Raw genomic sequence first — 23,900 nt, forward strand, 5'->3', positions numbered from 1 at the left:
CTATCAACTTTTCCTTGAGTACCTAAGACATACACAGTACTTTGATGCCTCGGTGGCTCAGTTGGTTAAGTGTCTGCCTTTGGCTCAAGTCATGATCCCAGGGTTGTCGGATCCGTAAAGGGCTCCTTGCTCAGTGGGGACCCTGCGTCTCCCTCTGCCTGCTGCTCCCCCTGCTTGTGCTCTCTCTGTGACAAATAAATAATATCTTTTAAAAAAAGGATATATTCTGTACTTTGCAAAACAATGTGTAAAATTATGTTTCTGGATATAAGTAGGGTACATCTGGGTGTCAGATTGGCATTGGTAGTTATTCTATTGGTTATCTAAAGGAGTCCCTTAACAATATTTAGGATCTGTAACTTGACATTTTTCTAGAATAAAATTTTCTGTATTTTTGGTTTACAGAAGTACGTGAAGCTCAGAAAAGAAAATTTCAGTTATCAAATATACCATTTTGTGTATGTTAACATAGGCTCTAAATTTTAACAATTGGCCAGGCAACAGAAAAAAAGAATCTGAATCTAGCATTGCATCAAGTCAATTCAGTGCTCACCACTTGAAGCATATTTTATTTTTGAAAAATAGTGTAGCCTTGCAGTGCAGTCTTGCAGCAATTATTATTTTGTATTGGTTATTAAGGATTATAATATGGGATAGTAAAGTGAAGGTTGTCCTTTCTCTTGAGGAACTCACTGTCTCATTGAGGGGGTGTCTTTCTTTGAATGTTTCCTCTTCTCCAGCAAATTCACCTACTCAAACCAGTCACGTGCATAATAAAACTCAGGAAACGTGGCAAAAAGAAGGTGTCAGAGATGATCAGGACTGTCCTTTCAGGGCTAACTTTCCCTCCCTCAATATATAATTGAAGTCCTAGACTATGAATGTGACAGATATAATATTTATCCATTCACTATATATAGGGGAGGTATTTCATTTGTGAGCAGTACTTTCTCCATGTTTGCTTGAAGTGCTTTGTTTCAGCTCTGAAGGGCCACTTTAATACATTTCCTTTGGCCTCTGGGGTTCTCAAGACTACAGAAGAGTTTCTGTCAGGCCACATTAGGAAAATGTCTACTCTTTGGCTTCACTTTTTCAGGATTTGTATTTAATATAATTTTTTTTGAGAATAGGTCAGGAAGAAATGGTTCTATTAAAAATAAAAAGGGCCGCTTAAGTAAGCTGCTAATTTTTATAAATACCCAGATGTCTAATAAGTGGCCTGAAGAGACAGAAGACATACTAGCTTTATTTTATTTACTTGTTTATTCAAATATTTTATTAAGTAATTTCTGCACCCAACATGGGGCTCGAACTTAAAACTCTGAGATCAAAAGTCACATACTGTATTGACTGAGCCAGCCAGGTACCTGGACACACTAGCTTTAAACTGGGAATAAATCACAGTTTTACAATCTACTACCTATCGCATTAGCCAAAATAAATGCCTTTCCTGAGCCTCGGTTTCCTCGTCCATAATGCAGGGATGATAATACCTGTATTGTAAGCTAATATTCTCCCAGGATGTATTAAGAGAATGCCATTATAAGATTGTAGAAAGCATACATTTGGGAGCTTACTATGTGCCAGGCACTGTGTTAAAAGATTAACATAGTTAATACAGGTTAGAATGTGAAAATGCCAAGCACAATGCCTGGCATATATGTAATATTAATTTCCATTTACCTTCCTCTTCATTTTAATTTCACATTTAATTTGCATCCAGACAGCTACGTAGCCTAATATTTCTCAAACCCAACTGCCCATTATAAATGGTTGGGGAGTGGGACACCTGGGTGACTTAGTTGGTTAAGCATCTGACTCTTTGTTTCAGCTCAGATCATCTCAGGGTCCTGAGATCAGGCCCTGCCTCGGGCTCCACGCTCAGCAGAGTCTACTTGTCCCTCTCCCTTTTCTCTTCCCCCTGCCCCCTATGTCTCTCTTTCTCTCTCATAAATAAATACAATCTTAAAAAAAAAATAGCTGGGGAGCTTTGAAAAAATTCTGATACCTAGGCTCTACCCTCAAACTAGTTAAATTAGATACAAAGGTGCAGACAGATTTGAGGATCATGGATAACCTTTCCTTGGACTCCTCAAGTGAGGGAATATTCATTCCCTTCCCACTTTTGTCAAATTTACTCAGAAACACACAGCCTTGTAACATCCAGCTATTGCAAAGGAACTGGCATATAGTAGGCTCTCAGCACATCTCCATGTTTTGACCCCTGTAGTCTTGCAGAATGTAATTAGCCTGAGTCCACAAAAGAGATAAGTACTTGAAGATCATCATCCCGTCCTTCTCTTCAGTAGCTCTCCACACCCTCCACCACCACCACTATCAACCTGGCTATATATAAATTCCTCCAATGTTCCTTATCCATTGTGTATGCTAATAAAGAAGATTTATTATGCCAGTGTTTTCCCTAAAGTCAGTTCCCCTGAACTGAACAAAGTAACATCCAGATAACAAAATAGAATGAGATTCTTACCGTCTATATTTTACATAGTATATTTCTTTAAATGGATCTTGGGAGAACATTAGCTTTTGGAGCAGCAATATTACCCTTTTCACTCCTAATAAGATTAAAATTTACCAAAGTAAATACTTTTAAAATATTCATGTGCTGCTGAGTTAGGCGTCTTCATGTTATACTTCACTGAAATTTGTGTCCAACACTTTATGTGTATCTATATTAATTTTTATTAAATTAGTCTAATTTTTTAACCTGTTTGTGTTTGGAGGATCATTAATTATTCCTAATGAGTAATTTTACCTCCTAATTCCATGTCATTTGCAAATCTAATCTATAGCCAGGTCATTTTTGAAGTTCTCCCTGGAAGCTTCCTTTCAGAGTGACACAGCATCTTTAGGATCTTTCTATAAACTATGGATCCACCTATTCTCCTCACCCCAATCCCCAGTTTAACTTTGTCCTAGGGCATCCGCAAACAAACTTGGTACCTCTTTAGAAATTAGGGAATGATGCCCCCTCCAGGCTGAGGAATTAGAAAGTGTGCCAATTCCTCCCAGATGCAGTCCATAATACCTGACGTACTTTGTCTTTCAAATTCCCTTGTCAAAAAAAGGAAATGACTTCTTAGTGATCTTTTTACCTTGTTGATCACTGTTTTTTTTTTTTAATGGCGGTACTAATATTTTAATGGCGGTATTAATATTTTAATATTATTTCCACTGTGGTTTGAAATTTTTCAAAACAAAAAGGAGAAATATTTAAACTGTTAATATAGCTTATTTTTATCAGTCACCAAAAATAGAAAATATAGATCAACTTCCATCAAGGTAATAATACTAATACTTAAAAGATGATTCTATAATTGGAGACTTTAGGAGGTAAGTAGGACGCACATATTATTTTGAAGAGTTATCAGTGATGTTGGATTATTTCCTACAGCTCTAGATGTAGACCCAGTTGGGACATTGCCCCAAATTGACCACATACATAGAAACTTATTTTAAGATTTATGTACTCCTCTACAAAATTCTAGAAATACGGGTCTTATTAAGGGCTTGATTTCAGCCACATTTCTTAAGGCTGAGGTCCACTAATCGAGCAGAGGTTTGCATTGCAGAATCAGCCACAGCCACTGATGCATACTTATAAGCCTTTGAGGGTCTTCTGAGATAGTAACTTCACTTCCAAGTCTTCATTTCTTTAAGCTTCAAACTGATTCCAGAATTTATGGCAGCTTAGTATTGGGAAATGTGTTCTCCACTTGCTTTCTAGTCCATATACATATCCAGTTTGAATCCATTTGCATTTTCTTGATCACATTGATAGTGGCTAACATTGAGTGATAAATATTTAATCCCTACCACCTCACTGTTGGTTGTGCAGTAGCCCTCTCTCTTTGCTCATTTAAGTGACCAAAGGTCTACCTAAAAATAGATTTTCTTTTGTTTTTGGAATTTGTCATTGTTTTCTTTATTAAAGTATAATTTACATAGGGCACAAGAATATTCATAACAGTTTTTTGCTGTTGAGATTTTTAAAAAATTCATGACTGTTCAAAGCTAGACTCAAACCAATGTCCACCAAAAGTGAATGAATAAATTATGGTGTATTCATACAATGGAACATGACTCAGCAACAAGAGGGAACAAACTACTGATCAAGCAACAACATGGATGCATCTCAAAAACATTTTTGAGTGAAGGATGCCAGATAGGAGGGTACATACTAGGGGCTCCTGCGTGGCTCAGTCGGTTAAGCATTTGATTCTTGATTTTGGCTCAGGTCATGGTCTCAGGGTAGTGAGATCGAGCCCTGCATTGGGCTTGGGGGTCAGTGTGGAGTCTGCTTAAAATTCCCTCTGCCCCCCCACCTCACGGTGCATGCTCTCTGTCTAAATAAATAATAAAGAGAGTACATACTATATAATTCCATATATGTGAAGTTCAGTAGCATGGGAAACTTACCTATGGTGATAGAAATCCGAAGAATGGTTGCCTTAGGGTTGGTAGAGTAACTGGGAAGAAGCATGAACAAACTTCAGGGGTGATAGTAACACACCGTATCTTGATTTGGGTGATGATAACATGGATGTATCCATTTGTTGAAACTTATCAAGTTGTACAATTAAGATTCATGCATTTTAGTGTATGTAAATTATAACAATAAACAGATTTTAAAATATTGTCATGAATTCAAAAATTGGAATTGCATTTGCCCATTTCTACTATTTTGGTTTTTTTTCTGTGCTTAAATAAAAGTTGCTGACTCTGGGGCACCTGGGTGGCTCAGATGGTTAAGCATCTGCCTTGGGCTCAGATCGTGATCTCCAGGTCCTGGGACTGAGCCCCGGGTCGGGTCGGGCTCCCTCCTCAGCGGGGAGTCTGCTTCTCCTTCTGTCTCTCCTCTCTGCTCCTGCTCTCTGTTCTCTCTCTCAAGTGAACGAATAAAATCTTAAAAAAAAAAAAAAAGTTGCTGACTCTACTTGCATGATTTTATTTGCCAGTTCTTGTTATTGCTGTATGATTTCATTTATAATCCCAATTCTGGAATTACTTTTTTTCTTTTGTTACTTTTCTCCTTCAATTCCAGGGAAAATTTGATCTCTCTAGAGATTTTTTAATTTACAAACTAAGTGGTTCCGTTATTCTCTCATCACTGAAGATGCTGAGTCTGCTCAGGATATACTGACCTATAAGTAGTACTGACATACTTACCCAACAATCTTCCTGTGTTTCCCTTTTCATTTCTGCACGTTCAGATGCCTATAAGATGATTCTTCAACCTCCTTTACTTGGACCCTTCTATCGGACTCTTTATCTTCAACCTACTACTCTCCATTATCCTAATGCAGTAGATTGCAAAGGGTGGTCCCCAGGCCAGCAGCATGAGGTTCACCTGAATCTAGTTAGAAATGCAAATTCGAGAACCCCACTCCTGCCCTGTAGAATCAAACTCTGAGGTGGAGTCTAGCAACTGTATTTTAACCAGCACTCCTGGTGAATGCATGCTAATGTTTGGGGATCATTGCCCTAAACCCTATTGCTACTCCTGCTTCATCTCTTAGTTTCCTGAATTGGGTTTTCATTATAAAAACAAAACAAGATATTTACCTATATTCTTAATCACATTTGAGTTCTCTGTCCCATGGAGTCACAATTTAAGCGTTGGGTATCTAATTCTGCTCCAAGTACACATCTCTGTCTTCAAAATCTTCTCAGAGGATTGTTAAAAATATCAGAAATCTCCATATATGCTTTCATTTTATGGTCGTATTCCTACAGTCTTTGTATCACTATCCCCATGTGATAGGGAAATAGAGGTTTAGCAAATTGAAGTACATTAACTTAGATGTAAGTAACACAGGCTGTATTCAAGTAGGGTTTCTTATTTTAAGCTAGAGCACATCCCACCATATTGCAGCAACCTATAATTTTGGCACAAAAACATGTAAAATCCTAATTAAGTATATATTTATTAGCCTGACCATTATTCCCAATCTATCCAAGAATGGCTTTAAAAAGGGATGTATATATCTTGCTCTGTCAGATTATAACTATTTCCTGTATTTAAAAATGCAGTTCTTGATATTTGTTGTCTAAATTAAACTGCTTGGTTTTACTTTTCTTCAGAAGAACAGAATTAGCAGGGTGCCTGGGTGGCTCAGTAGGTTAAACGTCTGCCTTCAGCTCAGGTAATGATTCCCGAGTCGTGAGATGGAGCCTTGTGTGGGGCTCTCTGCTCCACGGGGAGTCTGCTTGTCCCTCTCCCTCTACCCCCTCCTCGTGTGTGCGCGAGCGCAAATGTGCATGTGCCCTCTCTCAGGTAAAGTCTTTAAAAAAAAAGAACAGAATTAGCTAAAATAGTTAAAATTTTTTTTTTTTAGGATTTTATTTATTTGACAGAGAGATAGTGATCACAAGCGGGGGGAGCGGGAGAGGGAGAAGCGGGCTCCCCACTGAGCAGGGAACCTGACGTGGAACTCGATTCCAGGACCCTGAGATCATGACCTGAGCTGAAGGCAGACACTTAACTGACTGAGCCACTCAGGCACCCTGGAATGTTCTAATATCCTTCCGGAATTTGGCTGCTGAAATGTTACAGAACTGAAAATATCACTGTGAAATGTAGAGAATGTGAATTTTTGGGATTTGAGTCAATTGGGTGATTACTTATAACAGCACTTAATACTTGTCATCCTCTTCACCAAGCTTTAACTTGTCTAGCACAGTACAGAGTTTCTGTTGAGATGGGTCTAGTATATGCTAGTCTAGGTGCTGTTGTAGTCAGACTACTACCTCCCTCTAGTGGCTAGGAATGAGAATACTGTATCGTAGTCACAAGTATTTACAAACGATTATCAATGTGTATGTGGACTTCCCCCTGCCGTGTTTGGGAAATTTGACAGTTATTTTGTTTATTGCAATGAATGTAGGTGTTACTGGTATTCATTAGGGATATTAGGGAAGCTAGATATCCTGCAATGTGAGGGATAGTGCCCCATATAAAGTAATTATCCAGTGCTAAACATAAATAGATGAAAAATCTATTTATTCTTTAAGCCTAGAACCTAGCACCATTTTACATATGAAAACATTTTGCACTGCTATTTTATTATTATTATTTTTTAAGTAAACTCCACTCCCAACGTGGGGCTTAAACTCAAGACCCTGAGATCAAGAGTCACATGCTCCTGGGTGCTATATGTAAGTGATGAATCACTAAATTCTACTCCTGAAACCAATATTATACTATATCTTAACTAACCAGAATTTTTTAAAAAGGATTTTATTTATTTATCAAATAGAGAGAGAGAACACAAGCCAGGGGAGCAGCAGGCAGAGGGAGAAGCAGGGACCCTGCTGAGCAAGGAGCCCAAAACAGGACTCGATCCCAGGACCCTGGGTTCATGACCTGAGCCGAAGTCAAATGCTTAACCAATTGAGCTACCCAGTGTTTCAACTAACTAGAATTTAAATAAAAACTTGAAACAAACTAAAAAGAGTGATATGCTCTACCAACTGAGCCAGCCAGGCCCTCCTTCGTGCGCCACTGTTTTAAACACCGTAGTTTTTGAAAGCAACTTATTTCATCTCCTCTAAACTCTATGGCCACCACACTGCTTGTAAGATACATCATCATCTAACACTAAGAATGAAAACAATTGCCAATCAAACTCTGACACAAGACTTTCTAATACTTATAATTTTTATTTTATCAACAATCAAATGAAAAGGAAACTACAGAATGGGAGAAAATATTTGTAAACCATATATCTGAAGAGGTTAATCTCCAAAATATATAAGGAACTAGTGACTCTAAAGTATAGCCATCTAACTACTTCATTATGTCATTTAGTGCAGGCATGACCTTACTGCTCTGAGTCTTTCCCTGCTTCTAGCTCTTCTCTCTGTCCCCTGACTCTCAATTTGCAAGACATAAAAATGGAAACTAAGAGGTTAAAATGATCTGTTAATTATGTTATTCTGGATCCTCTGAAAAGCAGAAGTCAAGGTGGGATTAAATGTGCAGATTTTATTAGGGAAAATGACTGTGTGAGTGAATGAAATGGGGAGGGAGCCAGAAAAAAGATGGAAGAGCCATTTGACCAGAAAGCAAATCTGATTCTGAGTGAAAAGGAGAGCAGAGAAAGTTGGGTGGAAGTGTCTTAGTCTCCTGCGCCATCCAAGGAAGATTCAGGAAGGCCAATAGGGAGTCCTTAAGCCAGCCAGAGTCAGCTGTCAGCTAAGTCCCACATCTTCTAGGAATGGTCTTGCCTTGTATCCTAGCCACACACAGTCACTGGCTGGAGCAGCTCATAGGAGGTATAGCCAGAGTGCAAAGGAGGCTATAGATTTCAGGGTACAGCATTCAGGCTCTTGAACAATTACTCTCCTTGTATTTGGAAGACTGGGAGGTGCATTTTCATGGCCACCATGTCAAACTTCACACTGAATTGGTACCAAAGCCAGATCCACCCTTGACTCTTGCCTGCAAAAAATTCAATTAGACCAGCATTTTCTTCGAATGTGAAGGAAGCTGTTCTTCAGCCATTGTTGTCCCAAAAAGCAGGACAGCTTTCTGTTAGAAATGGCAATTTTGCCTGGCCCTGGACACACAGGGTCTGTCTGCTAAAGATGCCTTTGTGTTGTCTGAGGAAGAGAAACGTTTCCATAGAATGCTTCTGTTGCTGCTCAACTTAATTTAGGGCTTTGGAGCCCTGGAGAAGTGACTCAGTCACAGTGACATAACTCCTTCCATATGTTAAGGGTCATTTAAGGGAAATCGTTTGAAAATTCGGTATCTTTTGGCTGTAATGGTCCATGAAATAACTGCTAAAGAAAAGAAGGAAAAAAAGATGGAGATGGGAGTGAGGGAGGAGAAAAGCAACATCAGGAAAGCAACTTACAAAGAAGGTTCACCTATGTTACAATATTGACCCATTACTCTGAGAAGTGATAAAGACAGGTTGGGTGATCTTACTATTCCCTTTTTCTTTTTTTTTTAAAGTAGGCTGTGCCCAATATAGGGCTCGAACTTACAACCCCGAGATCAAAATTGCATGCTCCACTGACTGAGCCAGCCAGGTGCCCCTTATGATTCTTATTTTATAGAATGTGGAAATTGAGATTAAAAAAGTTAAACCACTTGCCCAAATTTCCATTGCTCATGAAGGCAGAGACGGAAAAGTGGCCCATGTCTTTTGCCCTCCTCTAATAAGAGTGGGTCTATGCAATATCAATAAAGAAATAACAAATGAACAAAGGGAATATGACATCTGATGGATTGAGAACTGTTGACTTATGGCACTGAATCCAGGAACATGAATTCCTGTTTCTCCTTTTCGTAATTGGGTACTTCCCCAACAACTGTTAGTATCTTTCTTGATTTCTTTTTTTTTTTAAGATTTTATTTATTTATTGGACAGAGAGAGACACAGCGAGAGAGGGAACACCAGCAGGGGGAGTGAGAGAGGGAGAAGCAGGCTTCCCGCTGAGCATGGAGCCTGACGCAGGGCTCGATCCCAGGACCCTGGGATCATGACCTGAGCCGAAGGCAGATGCTTAATGACTGAGCCACCCAGGTGCCTCTGTTAGTATCTTTCTCGATGGGCAGAGGGGAATAGGATGATAAGATTTAACATTATATTGGGATGGTCATGTGGTCTTATTTCTAAGAAAGCGCTTTTGCATTTTATATGTTGTGTAGAATTGCAGACAATATAATGAAAGAGTGTGTAGTTCTTGAGTCAGATTACCTGCGTTCAGATTATGGGTCTATTGTTGCTATTTGACCGTGGATAAACCACTCAGTTCCTCTGTGCTTGAGTTCCTTCTGAGGTAATGTAAAATGGAGGTCATAATATTGTTACCTCACAGGGTTGCTCTGAGGATTAAAAAACACATTTAGAAGACACTTAATAAAATATAGACTATAATGAATATATAACCAGAAACCCTATCATTCTGAAAAAACAAACTTGTTGTTCAAGATTAATAAGTGGATATTTCCTAAGTTTTCCAGTATTTACTATATACTTTAGTAAAGTCATTCCTGTTTGACTGTATTAATTTATGTTTGAACTTTTGTTAAAGTCCTAGTCCTTAGCAAATGAAAATTACCTCCTGGATTTTCATGGCATTTCCTGCGAATATTTTTCCATATGATCATTTTACTGATATATCTTCTTCTTTGTAGTGAGGCATACTGCCAATTGCCAACAGAACAGGTTTGTTGTGTACCCAAAATCCTTTATTTTAATATGCAAATAAAATGATTCATACCTATAATATATATCCACTCAACTCAAAATGAAATACTAGCATAGTCATATTATTCATTTTGGTAAAACATTTAAAAGTTTTCATTTAAGTCAAATAATAAAATTCATTACAATCTTCAGTGAGATAGTCACTGGGCTATACTGTAGTCGATGCCAAGGAAAAAGCCACTATGTGGCCATCTCTGTCTAGCTGATGAGGAGACTGATCTGCATGAAACAACCAAGAAAGTTAAAGATAAAAGATAAGTTCTAATTTGCATGGCGAAGGTCATAAGAGCTACAGAAATTCAGAGGACTATCAGAACGGCAAGGTGATAAGGGAAGGTTATGCATAGGAGATGGGAGGAAGCAGTTTTGCAATTAATATCTCACCATGAGTGAGTTAACTTCTCTGTGAATCCTGGGTCCTTGTTTATGATATCAAATGCATTAAATGCCTAATGCAATCTACATGAGGTAGGCCTGAATGGAGATGCAAGAATAGGCAGGTTATTATTAGTGGAAAATAATTCCATTGACAGGAATAATCAAAGCTAGGGATGGGGATGTGTCAAGTGGTAAAGATAAAAATCTTTTAAAAAGTTTTGTATACGCAACAAGAAAAAAGGTTCACAGGTAATAGCAGTCTTATGTAATTTTCTAATTTTCTGTTGCAAATAGCAAATTCTTTCTTTCTTGTACAGCAAAGGAACTTTCATTAAACATTTGCTGCTTCTCTGCTTCTTGGCTCATGTTAAAATCCTAGAGAATTAATCCTTCCACACTGCAAAGATTCCTTAAGAAATGAAACAAGGCAGAGTAGTGTCAAAGAATAACCCAAAGTCATAAAGTCACTTAATTATAGCACATTGTTTACTTACTTACAAAGAGGATAAATCAGTAGATTGATTTCATGCCACGGAGGCAAAATAGGATTTATTAAAAGAGGGGAAAAAAGGAGAGAAAAGTAATTGTAGTCTGAGAAGAGTGAATCTTGTTTGCACAGTTTCTAAGGGTTATCTGATTAGCCAGCGTCCTTGAGTAGGCTGACTAGGGGTACAAAAATACCTTAATTGTTTATAAATTCTCTAGTAAACCTTTGTGAGCTAAACTATGAAGCTGCATGAGAGGCTGTTTCTCTGTAATGTCTGTCAGTGTTTTTCTATCAGCAACTCATTCTTAATTGCACAGGGTCTGCACTACTTCCCTCAATATACTTGCTACTTTTTTTGTAAATCTGTTTCACCCACATCCTTACTTTTCACTGGATCCTCTTCTGAGTCCTAATTTAAAAGTGATCATAATCTGGGGTGCTCTGTTTCTATTACAAAGAGTTATAATCATAAACATTTTTCTAATATGAATTTAAGATGTAAAATAAACATGCAAAATTTAAGTTTTCCTTCATTCTTGCATTTATCTAAGGATCAACACCAGTATTTCCATACTCCAGCAAACAACACATAGAACAGTACTAACATCACTGTTAGATGAATTGTATGAGCTCACTTGAAAAGACAAATTTTAAGTAAATATTTTAACATTAACATTTTAAATGTTACTTAAAATATTTTAATTTGGACAATTAATAGTTTCGGTGCCTGCAAACAGTTACTGCTTCCGCCCTGCAGTAAATTATTACAGGGGCAGATTTTGGCAAATATTTGCTGGCTTCATGCCCACAGGCATTATAAAGCAAGAACTCCTCTTAGATTAGGATTATAACCTGAGGATAAACAACATATATCTGCAATTTTGGAAAATAAAATCTGAGCTCATGTCTTTTCCAGCAATGCTTAAAGGCTAAATTTGTGTGCTCACGCATGTGTGGGTCAACTCTAAGTAAGGAAAATACATTTGCTACTTATATTAGTTAAAAGCGAAGAGGAACTATTGTCCAGTCGCTTCATAGGTGTTAGCCAACATACATAAACACATGAAATAATTCTTCATTATGTCTTGTTAGGATGAGAGAAACTTCCCTTTCCACTGCTCCTAAGTTTTTAAATCGACACTTCTCTTAAAGATGAAACTCTGCTCATCTCAATTCTTTGGTAATAGTCATGAATCTGTACATTTAAAAAAGCAGGCATGTGAATTGCTGAATCCACCTAACCATCAACGAAAGGCCCTATGAGCTGATGGACTTGAACAATTACTTAACCTTTCTTACCTTTTAAGTAAATATTTTAAGAGAAAATTAACAGCGTAAGTGGCTTAGAAATTCATTCAGAGCCTTAGAAATGCACATTAACATAATTCTCACATGTTTGAATTTGGTCTGCACTCAGTCACGGAAACGAAATCTTTTCCAGACCGACAAAACTCACATCTTACCACACAAAGACAAAGGCATACCCTTGACTGTCGTAATCTCAAGGCTCAGCGAATTCTCGCGCGATGTGACGTACCGCTGCCGTGATGTCACCGGTTGCCATAGCAGCATCCCCCCCAAGAGAGGAAAAGAGGGGCGGATTGGGGCGGAGCGCCGCTTCTGCGGAGGACAAGGGACGCTCTCCTCCTGCAGGTCTGCCTTCTACCAAAATGAGCAGCCTGGATGAGGGCAGCAATCTTCCTGTAGCTAAAGACTGCGGCTTAGCTACTGCCGACCATGCCCCGGGACATCCGGACCTAAGCCAGTGCCAGGGCGAGGAAACCGAGGCGACGCCGGTGATGGCGGACACAGGTGAGGGCAGCTTGGAGGCCGCCGCGGAGGGAGGCGCACCCCAGAACCCCGCTAGTTGTGCCCCGGTGCTCCGTGTTCGAGTTTTTGGGAGTCGCGGCCGTGTACCCACCAGATCGGGCCAGAAAGAGGCTCTGCTTCCCGTGGAAGGCTTGGCAGCAGCCCCTGCCTCAGCCTCCGCCGCGGTGGCGACGGACAATAGCCAGGAAAATGGCTGTCAGCGTAGAGAGCCGCAGGGCCCTGCTGGGGAGAAAGCTCTAGAAGCCTGTGGCGCAGGGGGGTTGGGGTCTCAGATGATGCCTGGGGCGAAGGCCAAGGAAATGACGACAAAAAAGTGCGCCGTTTCAGCGGCTGCGGAAAAGGAGGGAGGAGCAGAGGAGGTGGTGGAAGAAAAGAAGGTGATGCAGAAGGATAAAAAGGTGGTAGGAGGAGTGAAAGAGGAGACACGGGGCAAGGCCCCGAAGATCAATAACTGCATGGATTCGCTGGAGGCCATCGATCAGGAGCTGTCAAATGTAAATGCCCAGGCTGACAGGGCTTTCCTTCAGCTGGAGCGCAAGTTTGGCCGCATGCGAAGGCTTCATATGCAGCGCAGAAGTTTCATTATCCAAAATATCCCAGGTTTCTGGGTCACTGCCTTTCGGAACCACCCCCAGCTGTCACCTATGATCAGTGGCCAAGATGAAGACATGATGAGGTACATGATCAATTTGGAGGTGGAGGAGCTCAAACACCCCAGAGCAGGCTGCAAATTCAAGTTCATCTTTCAGAGCAACCCCTACTTCCGAAATGAGGGGCTCGTCAAAGAATATGAGCGCAGATCCTCTGGCAGGGTGGTGTCTCTTTCCACTCCAATCCGCTGGCACAGGGGCCAAGACCCCCAGTCCCATATCCACAGGAACCGGGAAGGAAACACCATCCCCAGTTTCTTTAACTGGTTCTCAGACCACAGCCTCCTAGAATTCGACAGGATTGCTGAGATTATCAAAGCAGAACTGTGGCCCAATCCCCTACAATACTACCTGATGGGTGAAGGGCCTCGCAGGGGAATTCGAGACCCAGCAAGGCAGCCAGTGGAGAGCCCCAGGTCCTTCAGGTTCCAGTCTGGCTAACTGATGACCTTGTGAGAAGCTCATGCACAAGTCTCCTCACCACCTCCCCTTAAACCTGTGCTTAGCCAACAGCATGCAATCTTCTATCTGCTTTCTCTTCACACTGGAGTATTTTATCCTTTGGTTCTTCTAAATCTTCAACAATCAGTTGCAAGGTTGACTCTTACATGCTTGTGTTCTTCCTCTGGACTTTCATGCTCTTCTGTATCCTGTTACATGTTCCAAGTGCATGGCCTTGCACTGCTTCTATGCCAAGCACATGATTGTAGATAGATAGGCACTGCCTTCCTTTGCATGCCTTGGGCCCTGTCTGTGACCATGGCCTTCTCCCAGTTTTTTAAGTGTTTACCACAAAGAAGCTTGAAATACCTTTGCAAATAACTAGCTGGGCTTCATACTTTATGCTGACTGTCCTCCTGATACTCATGTATTGTATGTCAAGTTCTTTGAATTTCACCACTGCAAGATGAAGCTGCTCTAGATGATGCCAGCCATCAACCCAAACCGGACACTCTGGCTACCACTGACTGCTTCCCAGCGGCCTCCCTGGCCTGTGCCATCCACCTAGCTGGTTATCTGGCAGAATAAGTTGGCTGGTGGGTGGCTACTAGACATGAATGAGGTAACAGATGAGAGGTGTTCAGTGTTACTGCATTAGTCTTCTTTTGCCTTTGGGCACTCTGCTTTGTGAACAGGTACTGGTGAGTATGATGGCCTGTGCTGTGGCCCACCCAAACCTGCTCTCAGCCTTCTGGATGTGCTTTGCATAGGCACCACTGCCTGCTTCCTCAGCAGCTATCTGTGGACCTAAGATCCCAGGCAGCACATGGGGAACTCCCTCTCAACCTCCCTACCCTATCAAATGGTTATCTGTAAACCCAATTGGCTGTTGGGCAGGTTGGGCAGTCATATGTGATAGTGCCCAGAGCAAGGCTGGTAATGGTTCATTTCCAGCAGTTAGGCTTTCTGAGCCATAGCCAACAAACCACCCTTGATCTGGGCCACGTTGTTAGGCATCCCCCTCCTAACTCTTGCACCCATTCTCAGAATGATAGGAAAAGGTTGCCAGGGTGGGGGTACCGAGGGAGAGGTGCTTCTGGTCTGTGGGGCCTGTTCTGTATCTCTTATCTTTCTCTCTGTCTCCCCTCCCCCTACCACCTTGTTCTCTCCTCCACTTCCCTCTCCCTCCCTCTCCTTCTGAAACAGTTAGAGCTCAGAAACAGAAAACCAAACTGACAAAAGCAGGCTTTTTGTTTAATTTGCTCTCACCTTCATTGTGTCCAGAGAGAGAAAGGTACTGTACAATAGACTGCAGATCTCTTACTGTGCTCTTCTGCCCTCATGCCTCCCCACCTATTTCCTTTCCAGACCTTAGGGTCTGAAAGTTTCCAAGGGAGACCTGTAGGTTTAGTTATGAGCAGTGCTCTTTTGGGCCAGCTTTGACAGCCCCACCCTTTTCCCCTGTCCATTTACCAAAACCTGTGTGTGTCTTGTTTAGTTTGAGAAGCAGAGGGGAAAGATAGGGGGCCGCACAGTGATGGATTTAAGGCAGACCCACAGCAGGTTGTGGTCTAAAGCAACCAAAACTTAGTCTCACTCAACTTTTTTAAACATGGAAATTTGGGGGTGTGTGTGTGGCCTTGGATCACTTAGAAATAACCCCAGGGCAGCATTTTGAGGGTCACCTCTGTCCTCTCTTTTGTTACTGCTCTGATGTCCCAGGGGCCTCCGTCCTATTGCCTGGCCTTCCTGGCTTCTATGCCAAAAAATGAGGGAGCAGGCTGCAGTCTACATTGTGGGAGATGCCAGGCTTCCCTCCTAGGGGGGTATGGGGATATGTGCTATCTGTCTGCATTTCCAGGACAGGTTCCAGTAGGTGGGAGAGCCGTGCTGTCAGGGCTGTCTTACTTGGGTGGAAATAGTGATAGTAATGACTATCTGCCTTTCTCCTTTTTCTTGAAGGCCTTGCCCTATGCTCTGAGTGTGTTGGGAGGTCTGGGCACAGCAAGTGGGGAGGGTGCTCTAGGCCGAGGAACCTGAAAGCCGAGAAAGAGAAATGAACCTGCTGTGGAGAAGTCTTAGAAAGGCACAGGAAAGACTGGAACCCCGTAGGGTTGGGGATGGTGGGGAGGGGTCCCCGAAGCTTTTCCCAGGAGAGGTGGGAGAATCAGAGTGGTTGATGTTTAAAGAGGATGCTTGGAGTAGTTTTACCTAATTCTCTTGAATTCACCAGATTTTTGTACACAAAAATGCAAGTCTGTATGTTTTCTATTATTGTAGGAGTGATTTTTTCTTTGTGGAAGATTAATGGTATATGCTCCTTATTTCACTGTATTTGAGTAAAATCCTATTAATTCCTTTCTCTATTTTTGCTTGCTGGCAAAATTGACATTTACAGGCCTGCTTTTTGCTTGTAATTGAGAATGTGTGCAAAAATATCAAACTTGTTTCTGTGCAGTATGAAACTTGTGAATATTCATTAATATATCAGCTTGTTCTGGTCTGTCTTCATATATAGTTCTATTCTTAGAAATATAATTTGAGTGTGATTCTTGAAATTTTGCAAATTGTTGCTGTGTCTTGTGAAAGTAATCTCAAAAAGAAAAACATAACTCTATTGTCTTGATTTTTCTTGCCCTAATAGTAATGTTGTACTTGACATTTTATGTTCCTAACCAGCGTAAGTGCTTACAGAATTGCTCTGTCAAACTAAACAAGGATCGTTAAGTACTTTAGTCTTCTTCTGTGTGCTCAAAGGAAAAATAAAGTCTGTCACTCTGCTGTATTTCTTGTTTTCACCAAAATATAAAAATAAAGTTCTGTGTTGTGTAGGCTAATAGAAGGTTGGGAAATCATTAAAGTTATCAAATTGTCACAGTAAGCATTGTCCTGAAGCTCCAAAACAAACAAACAAACAAAAAAAGCCACTAAATTTCTAAGACCTTTTTTTCTTGGAGAATGGTAACTAAGAAGCCTAACCAAGTCCATGCTTCTGAACATAATTTTTCCTATTCAACCAGTGCAGTTCTTGAAGGTAACTGAAGCACCATTTCTTGATTTTAGTCATTTGCTTAAAATACTGCTTTCAGTGGAAAACATTTTTGGCTTTTTAAGTTTTTATTTTAATTCCAGTTAATTACCATACAGTGTTATATTAGTTTCAGGTCTACAATATAGTGATTCAACAGTTTCATACATCACCCGGTGCTCATCTTAGCAAGCGCACTCCTTAATCCCTTTCACCCGTTTAACCCATCCCCTTACCCCCTCCCCTCTGGCAGCCATCAGTTTCTTCTCCATAATTAAGAGTCTGTTTCTTGATCCCCCCCCTTTCCTTGTTTGTTTTGTTTCTTAAATTCCACATATGAATGAAATCATAATGGTACTTGTCTTTCTCTGACTTACTTCGCTTAGTGGGAAACTATTCTTAATGCACCATTCTTGTTTACTACATTCAGGATAACTGATCTTATTCTTTTCTCAGTGAGCTTAAGATACACTTTTGGAAGAAATCATTGTGTAATCTGTACGTGCTTAATTTCTTTTCCTACAACAGTATGGTGCTTTAAAAAAAATTACAAAAAAAATTGTGACTGACATACAGTGTCTAGAAACAAATGATCTCAGACATCTCAGTCCAGTCATCAGTAACGTTTTGCTCTTCGGCAGCTGTCACGTGAAGGTTTGGGAGCTAAATACTTCTGCATTCTCTGGAGTTGCCAGGGCTATGGATATGGCAAGACCTGTGAAAATGAATGGTATTTTTAGCCATCTAAACAAAAATTTTACATAAATGGCTCCAAATAATTATTAAACAGACCTGCTGACTCTTGATGCAGTTCATACTTGCAAGTTTTACTTGCTTAAGTATAATTTTTTCTAGGCCTGAAGAACTTTAAGTTTTAGAGAGCTAGGTTTTCTTTGCAAACTCTATACCCAACTTAATCCTAAATTTTCCATTTAGTGTTCATTTTACCTTTACAATTCAGTGATTTTTTTCTGCCTTGTCAAACACCTGTTTCAAGCATTCTCTCTCTTATCCTTTTCTGGACATGGTCAGAAAAATGTCATTTTTGTTGCCCTTGGTTTATTATCCGTTTCAACCAATAGTATTTTTCTAGTAGGTTGGGGCCACTCATTTGTTAGATTATCATGGTTTCTGTTCTGTTTAATAAAATTAGACTCAATTAGACATTATATGTTTCACTTACCAATTAGTTTATTCCTATATCCCTGCTCCATTTCTTTTCATTGCCTTTTTTTCCCCTCAATTCTAGACCCAAATTATTCCTTGTGCAGAGCGCCAAATCAGTTACGAGGTTCTCTGCATCCTCTGTTCACCAAAGAAGTATCATTATTCTGCTCAGGCCGTATTGCCTTGTTAGTAGGGTCATTCTTCATAATTTCCCTGGTCCCCACATAACAGAATCTCCTTGGGCTTTCTTTTCCATTTCTGGGTATTCAGTTTAGACCAGACAATGACAAAGCCTTCTCTAACCTTCCTTACTCGGGTCCCTTCTTCCCACTATTCCTGTTGCTGCTACTGCTTCTCCTTTATCTCTAGTTGACTTAAGTTTCTGTAATCAGTGTTTATCATAAAAACAAACAAAATTACCTGTATTCTTATTGAATCCCCTGCTCCACAGAGTCACAGTTTGAGCTTTGGATATCTGATTTGCATCAGAGATACCGTCTCTGGTTTGACAATCTCAAGAAATCTGAGGTATGTCCGGCACTTCCATTTGTGTTCTCATGTTACTTTTGTAATCCTGACACAGGTCTTACTATCTCCTCCATTTAATAGTTAAGAAAACAGGCTCAGAAAGCTGAAGTAAATATGCCTAAGAAGCAAGTCACAGAGACATGTATTTTTTAATTTCAAGCCTAGGGTATCTTCCACTGTTATAAACATCTGTACTAAATTTGGCATAAAACAAAACGAAAACTGTATTTATGTGAATAATCAGGACTCAGTTGAAGGTTATTCTTCCTTCATTCATGATTAGTCTTTGAAAGGGGTACTTTTTATCACTTACTGCACGGTTCCATACAGTCACAGATTAAAACACTATTGGAATTTACAAATGCAATCTTGGTAATTGCTTCAAAAATGAATGAAATTAGCAGTTTGTTGCGTTCATCAAAGGGCGTAAATGTACCAAAAGGACTTTAAATATTATATTTATGAAATTTAGTTGCTAAGAACTGTAAAGAAATGTTGACATTTGTATTAAATTTAGAGAATTTGAGTATTTTTTAATTGATTCAACATGGTGATTGCTTTTAATAGGCACTTAGTAATTTATTTCTTCTCTACTTTAGTTTTTTAAAGTTTTTTTTTTTTTTTTTTTTAAGTACAGTCTACCCCGCAATGTGAGGCTAAACTCATACCCAAGATCAAAAGTCTCATGTTCTACCGACTGTGAGCCAACCAGGTGCCCCATTCTTCTCTTTATTAAATTTTGTTAAACTTTATTAAGCTTGAATCTTTACCAAGAAAGTGCCAAGGCCAAAGCACCAATAAAGTAAAATAGAGTGGGTTTTTTTTGTTGTTTTTTTAGGACTCCTAAGAACACTTGCATGGTATAAAAACCTGACTGTCAAGCAGTCTATGTGGTATTGTAGTTGTCATTCTAATTAATGACCCAACTTCTTTCAGTAGGCCCAGAGAGCCCATCTCCCATTAAGTTTACTTGGATCGGTTTTCATTATTCCTTTTCATTTTGGTTTCCTCAGCACCAAAGGGGAAATTTGCTAACTATGCAAGGTGAACATTTGAACCTGAATATGAAGAAAGAGTAGACCTGCTTACTGATGACTTTAGTGTATGTGGCTTCCAACAAGAATAGACTTCATTATACATTTTAGGACTCCCATGGTTCTTGGTTCTCTATTTTACTCTTCCAGGTAAGTTCTGTGTTATAGATCTTTGCTTTAATATTTTTTACTAAATTGTTACTTTAGGACAAAGCCTGTGCCTTTATTTCTAATCCCTCACATGTCCTAGCGTGGTGTGAGTGTTAAATTGAAGTGTGGTTTTAGACTGAGAATTTACCCCAATCTTTTCCAGTGTTGGAAGACTTTTATGTGTCAGGTCAACTAAGGACATGAGTTTTGGGGTAAAACTTGGGCTCATGTATAGACTGTTCCTTAGTAACAGTACAATTTTGAGCAAGTATGTTATTTAACCTCCATGAATTTCAGTGTCCTTATCTGTAAAATTTTAATAATATACACACCTCATAGGGATGCGGTAGGGGATAAATAAGGAACCTGAAGTAGCCTGGTGAAGAGTTAGCACTCACTGCCATTATTTTTTTGCCATTATTTCTGAGGATGATTCTAGAGACAAACGAGACACCTTTCTGAATTCACCCTATGTGGACTGGACCATGCCCAAGGATTTTCATGGGCAGCACACTGGGTGAGTTAACTCTTGAATATATCCCAGTCCTGCACTAATCTGGAAGTCAACTCTTATGATAACCTTCTTCTCAAGACCCTGAGAAGAGGTAAGGGAACGCTACTGTAACATCACATTTAAGAAAAAGCTATCCACGTGATTCTAATATAGTCAAGGTTATTATATCCAAAGAGGTAGTCTGACATTCTATTTTATGCTGGCTATATACAATAGATTTGATTTTCATTCAAACCAGTTCAATAAGTGTGGGTATACATATATAAGTGTGTATATATACATATGTGTGTGTATATCTATATTTATTTGCTTTAAATACATATATTTAAAGTTGTTGGATATGAAAAATTGGTGGGGAAATAATACCCGATTTCAAGTTTAAAAAGCTCAGAAGTACGGTTGACCCTTGAACAATGTGGGGATTAGGGCCCCCTCCCCCATGCATAGTCAAAAATCCATGTGTAACATTTGACTCCCCTGCCAAACTTGATTAATAATACCCTACTGTTAACTGGAAGCCTTACTGATAACATTAACACATATTCTGTATATTATATGCTATATATATATTTTTTAAGATTTTATTTATTTATTTGACAGAGACAGCCAGTGAGAGAGAGAACGCAAGCAGGGGGAGTGGGAGAGGAAGAAGCAGGCTCCCAGCAGAGGAGCCTGATGTGGGGCTCGATCCCAGAACGCCGGGATCATGCCCTGAGCCGAAGGCAGATGCTTAACGACTGTGCCACCCAGGCAACCCTATATGCTATATTTTTATAATAAAGTAAGCTAGAAAAAAGAAAATGTTAAAATCATAAGGAAAATACATTTACAGTACTGTATCACGAAACATTTGCATATAAGTGGACCTGTGCAGCTCAGACCCATGAATTTCAAGAGTCAACTTTAGTTGATTTTAGATTGCAATACACGGTTTAACTGAAATTTCTACTACCTTAATATTCCAAAAACCAAATTCTGACAAACTGTTACCACTGTGACATTCAGATCTTTCCTCTGCTGATGAGATCAACAATGGCCAGCAAAGGAAATCTAAAATCCCTTGCATTTATTTGCAGTTATCTTTCAGATGATGAACATTTGCCTGTATGCTAATATTAAACTTAAGTCCTCGGTCCATTTACACAATTTTCCGGCCTTCTTGCTTCATTTAACTTTATTAAAGAATATATAGCTTTTCTTCTCTAATGTCTTATTTTTAATTTTTATAGTGCCATTTAAAAATTATTTTTACTTTTCTTATCCAGTTAGAAACACTGGCACTTTTTAGAAACAATGAAATAAAAAAATTTAAAAGTCTAATTGTAGTCCGACAGAAAAACAACATTCATTAGAAGAACTGACTCTGCTAGAAGGGTATTAGGAAACTTGGAAATAAATTCTAACCTTGTCTCTTGACAAGATGGAAAAAACTGAGGTCAGATTAGGTAGGTGGTAACTTGTTCAGATCCCTTAGGTAAGTACAGGTTAAAGTAGGATGGGAACTTCTGACTTGAGTCCATTTTTTTTTTCACTCCTTAGTGACCAAAAAAGTACAATTAACATGTTTTGGGGTTGGTTATTGTTAATAACAATAGCAGTTTATAACCATTTAAAGATACATTATTCTTACCCATTGATAAAATAAATCCACATAAGGAAAAATAGCTTTATTTTTAAAGAAATTAAATATCTATTTGTATACATGAGACAGCATCTTTCATTTAGCCCTAAGCTGATTGTGTGTTCGTTATCATATTCCAATAAGATTTTGGAAATCAATTTCAAATACATTACCATATACTTATTAGTAGATATCAAACAAAGCTACTGACATTGAGGAAAAAATTTCAGTAACTGTTTACCCACCCTGAGATATTCATTCCCACAGGACATTTGGGATTATTTGAGCATTTAAAAAATTAATGAAATATTTATCTTTTCATTGCATGCATCAGTATGTTAAGTTCTCTGCTACAGTCCAGGTAAAATAATGATAATGACCATTGCGTTTTCTGACAGAGCGAAATTATAACAAAGAGTAGCCAGGAATTTACTGTAAACATCTGGCTCCAGACATGTTGCCACAAGTAGCTACTACTAGAGGACCATACAAAGCACATGGAGCACAATAATCCCAGATTGTAATATAGCTATAAACCTCTTATAAGCATTTTCTCAACCTTTTTTCCATTACTATCCGCCCCCCGAGAAAAATTAAATTCAACCAAATTAAATTTAATTAATAAATTTAACTTTAAATTCTATTTCTCCCTAATGAGAGAAATTAATACTAAAGAATAACATTTACTGGGTAGAGTTGAGCTTTGGAGGGGCACAATCCATTGCATTATCTAATATTTTTTTCACCCCAAGAACCAATTTTTGTCCCATTGAGAATGTATGTCTTAAAGTGAATGAAAATTAATTATATACCCTTTAACATTAAATGGGAGGAAAAAAAACCCTTATGAGTAATATTAGAGGTTGAAATAGTTGGCTTCTTATCTCATTTCTGTCCCATACTGGCTGTATGGTCTCACAAGAAATCCTCTTTAGCTCCTTGTTTTGGAAAACATAAGAATAGCATGAAATCTGATAGCTTGGATAGTCTATTCTCAACTCAGTGTTTTTGGTTGTAATTGGAAGGGACAGGTATAGATGAGTTATTCTCAATTCTGGCTGCATTTTCCTAGGGCAGGTAAAAGATGTCAATGCTCATCTATATTTCCAGACCAATTAAACCAGTCTCTGGAGGTTATGGTCTAGCTAGTGATTCCTGAACTTTAGTAGATGAATCCACTAATATTAAAACACAGGTTGCTGGGTTGCATCCCCAGAGTTTCTGATTCTGCAGGCCTTGAGTGGGGCCTGCAAATTTGTATTTCTATCAGATTCTCAGGTGATGCTCTGCTAGTGGTTTGGGGGACTACACGTTGAGAACCACTGGTCTAGGCATGTGTAAATTGTGTGTGTGTGTGTGTGTGTGTGTGTATGAATATGTGTATATTATTACACAGGTGAATCCTAATCCCCAGGTGAATCCTATTCTCAGAACTATTGGTGTAGAAAATACTAAGGTTCTTTTAAGTTCTAAGATACTGGGATTTAATATAATGAGAGTTGCTGGGCATCAAGATGGTCTATACAGAAAGGAGACCTATGGAAAAAACATCGATTTCTTGGTCAGTTATCATCAAGAATTTGTTCCTATAAAGCATTTTACAGTATTTTTTGAAAATAACATTTTTACAGTACGTTTGCTGCATATGTGGTTCTTCACTTCGTTTTTCAGTAAAGACAGTTTATTTGGTTGTCAGTGTCTCATTATTTGATAAGATCAACGGAGGGTTCGGATAGTAGCCAGCTGTTTTTGAATTGCTTGAAGAGAACCTCGAAAATTTGTAGTCCAGGGGTAATTCTGGGGAAAAAAAACAATTTAATTATTCTGCAGA

The 23,900-nt window shown here is 39.2% G+C and overlaps 3 protein-coding genes and 1 long non-coding RNA gene across 11 annotated transcripts in view; 2 read left to right on the plus strand and 2 right to left on the minus strand.

Moving 5' to 3' along the window:
• The window catches only part of TSPYL1 (TSPY like 1), a 52,299-nt gene that overhangs the window by 4,366 nt on the left and 24,033 nt on the right, over nucleotides 1-23,900 (plus strand). For 3 of the 5 annotated variants that reach the window (XM_048226118.2, XM_057311130.1, XM_057311132.1), the window contains exons 2-3: nucleotides 18,674-18,750; nucleotides 19,764-20,451. The gene's annotated coding sequence lies outside the window, so the exon portion shown is untranslated. Of the gene's footprint in view, nucleotides 1-18,673; nucleotides 18,751-19,387; nucleotides 19,463-19,763; nucleotides 20,452-21,048; nucleotides 21,250-23,900 lie in introns of those variants that run through there. The other 2 variants (XM_057311133.1, XM_057311131.1) reach the window with 2 other exon arrangements.
• On the plus strand, nucleotides 10,014-16,864 carry TSPYL4 (TSPY like 4). The gene has a single exon (XM_057311127.1). The coding sequence runs from the start codon at nucleotides 12,654-12,656 to the stop codon at nucleotides 14,025-14,027; it is 1,374 nt and encodes a 457-aa protein (XP_057167110.1). The 5' UTR covers nucleotides 10,014-12,653; the 3' UTR covers nucleotides 14,028-16,864.
• On the minus strand, nucleotides 17,126-19,294 carry LOC130543547 (uncharacterized). Its single transcript, XR_008958975.1, has 2 exons — nucleotides 18,643-19,294; nucleotides 17,126-17,770 (listed from the first exon to the last, which is right to left on the minus strand). It is a non-coding gene; the product is annotated as an uncharacterized LOC130543547 (long non-coding RNA).
• Nucleotides 22,101-23,900, minus strand: part of NT5DC1 (5'-nucleotidase domain containing 1) — a 139,085-nt gene continuing 137,285 nt past the window's right edge. For all 4 annotated transcript variants that reach the window (XM_048226117.2, XM_026489241.4, XM_057311128.1 and 1 more), the window contains exon 12: nucleotides 22,101-23,866. In XM_048226117.2, the coding sequence (XP_048082074.1) occupies nucleotides 23,751-23,866 (116 nt within the window). In that variant the 3' untranslated portion in view covers nucleotides 22,101-23,750. The remainder of the gene's footprint in view (nucleotides 23,867-23,900) is intronic.

The sequence above is a fragment of the Ursus arctos genome, unplaced genomic scaffold (assembly GCF_023065955.2).
Source record: "Ursus arctos isolate Adak ecotype North America unplaced genomic scaffold, UrsArc2.0 scaffold_13, whole genome shotgun sequence".
NCBI lineage: Eukaryota > Metazoa > Chordata > Mammalia > Carnivora > Ursidae > Ursus > Ursus arctos.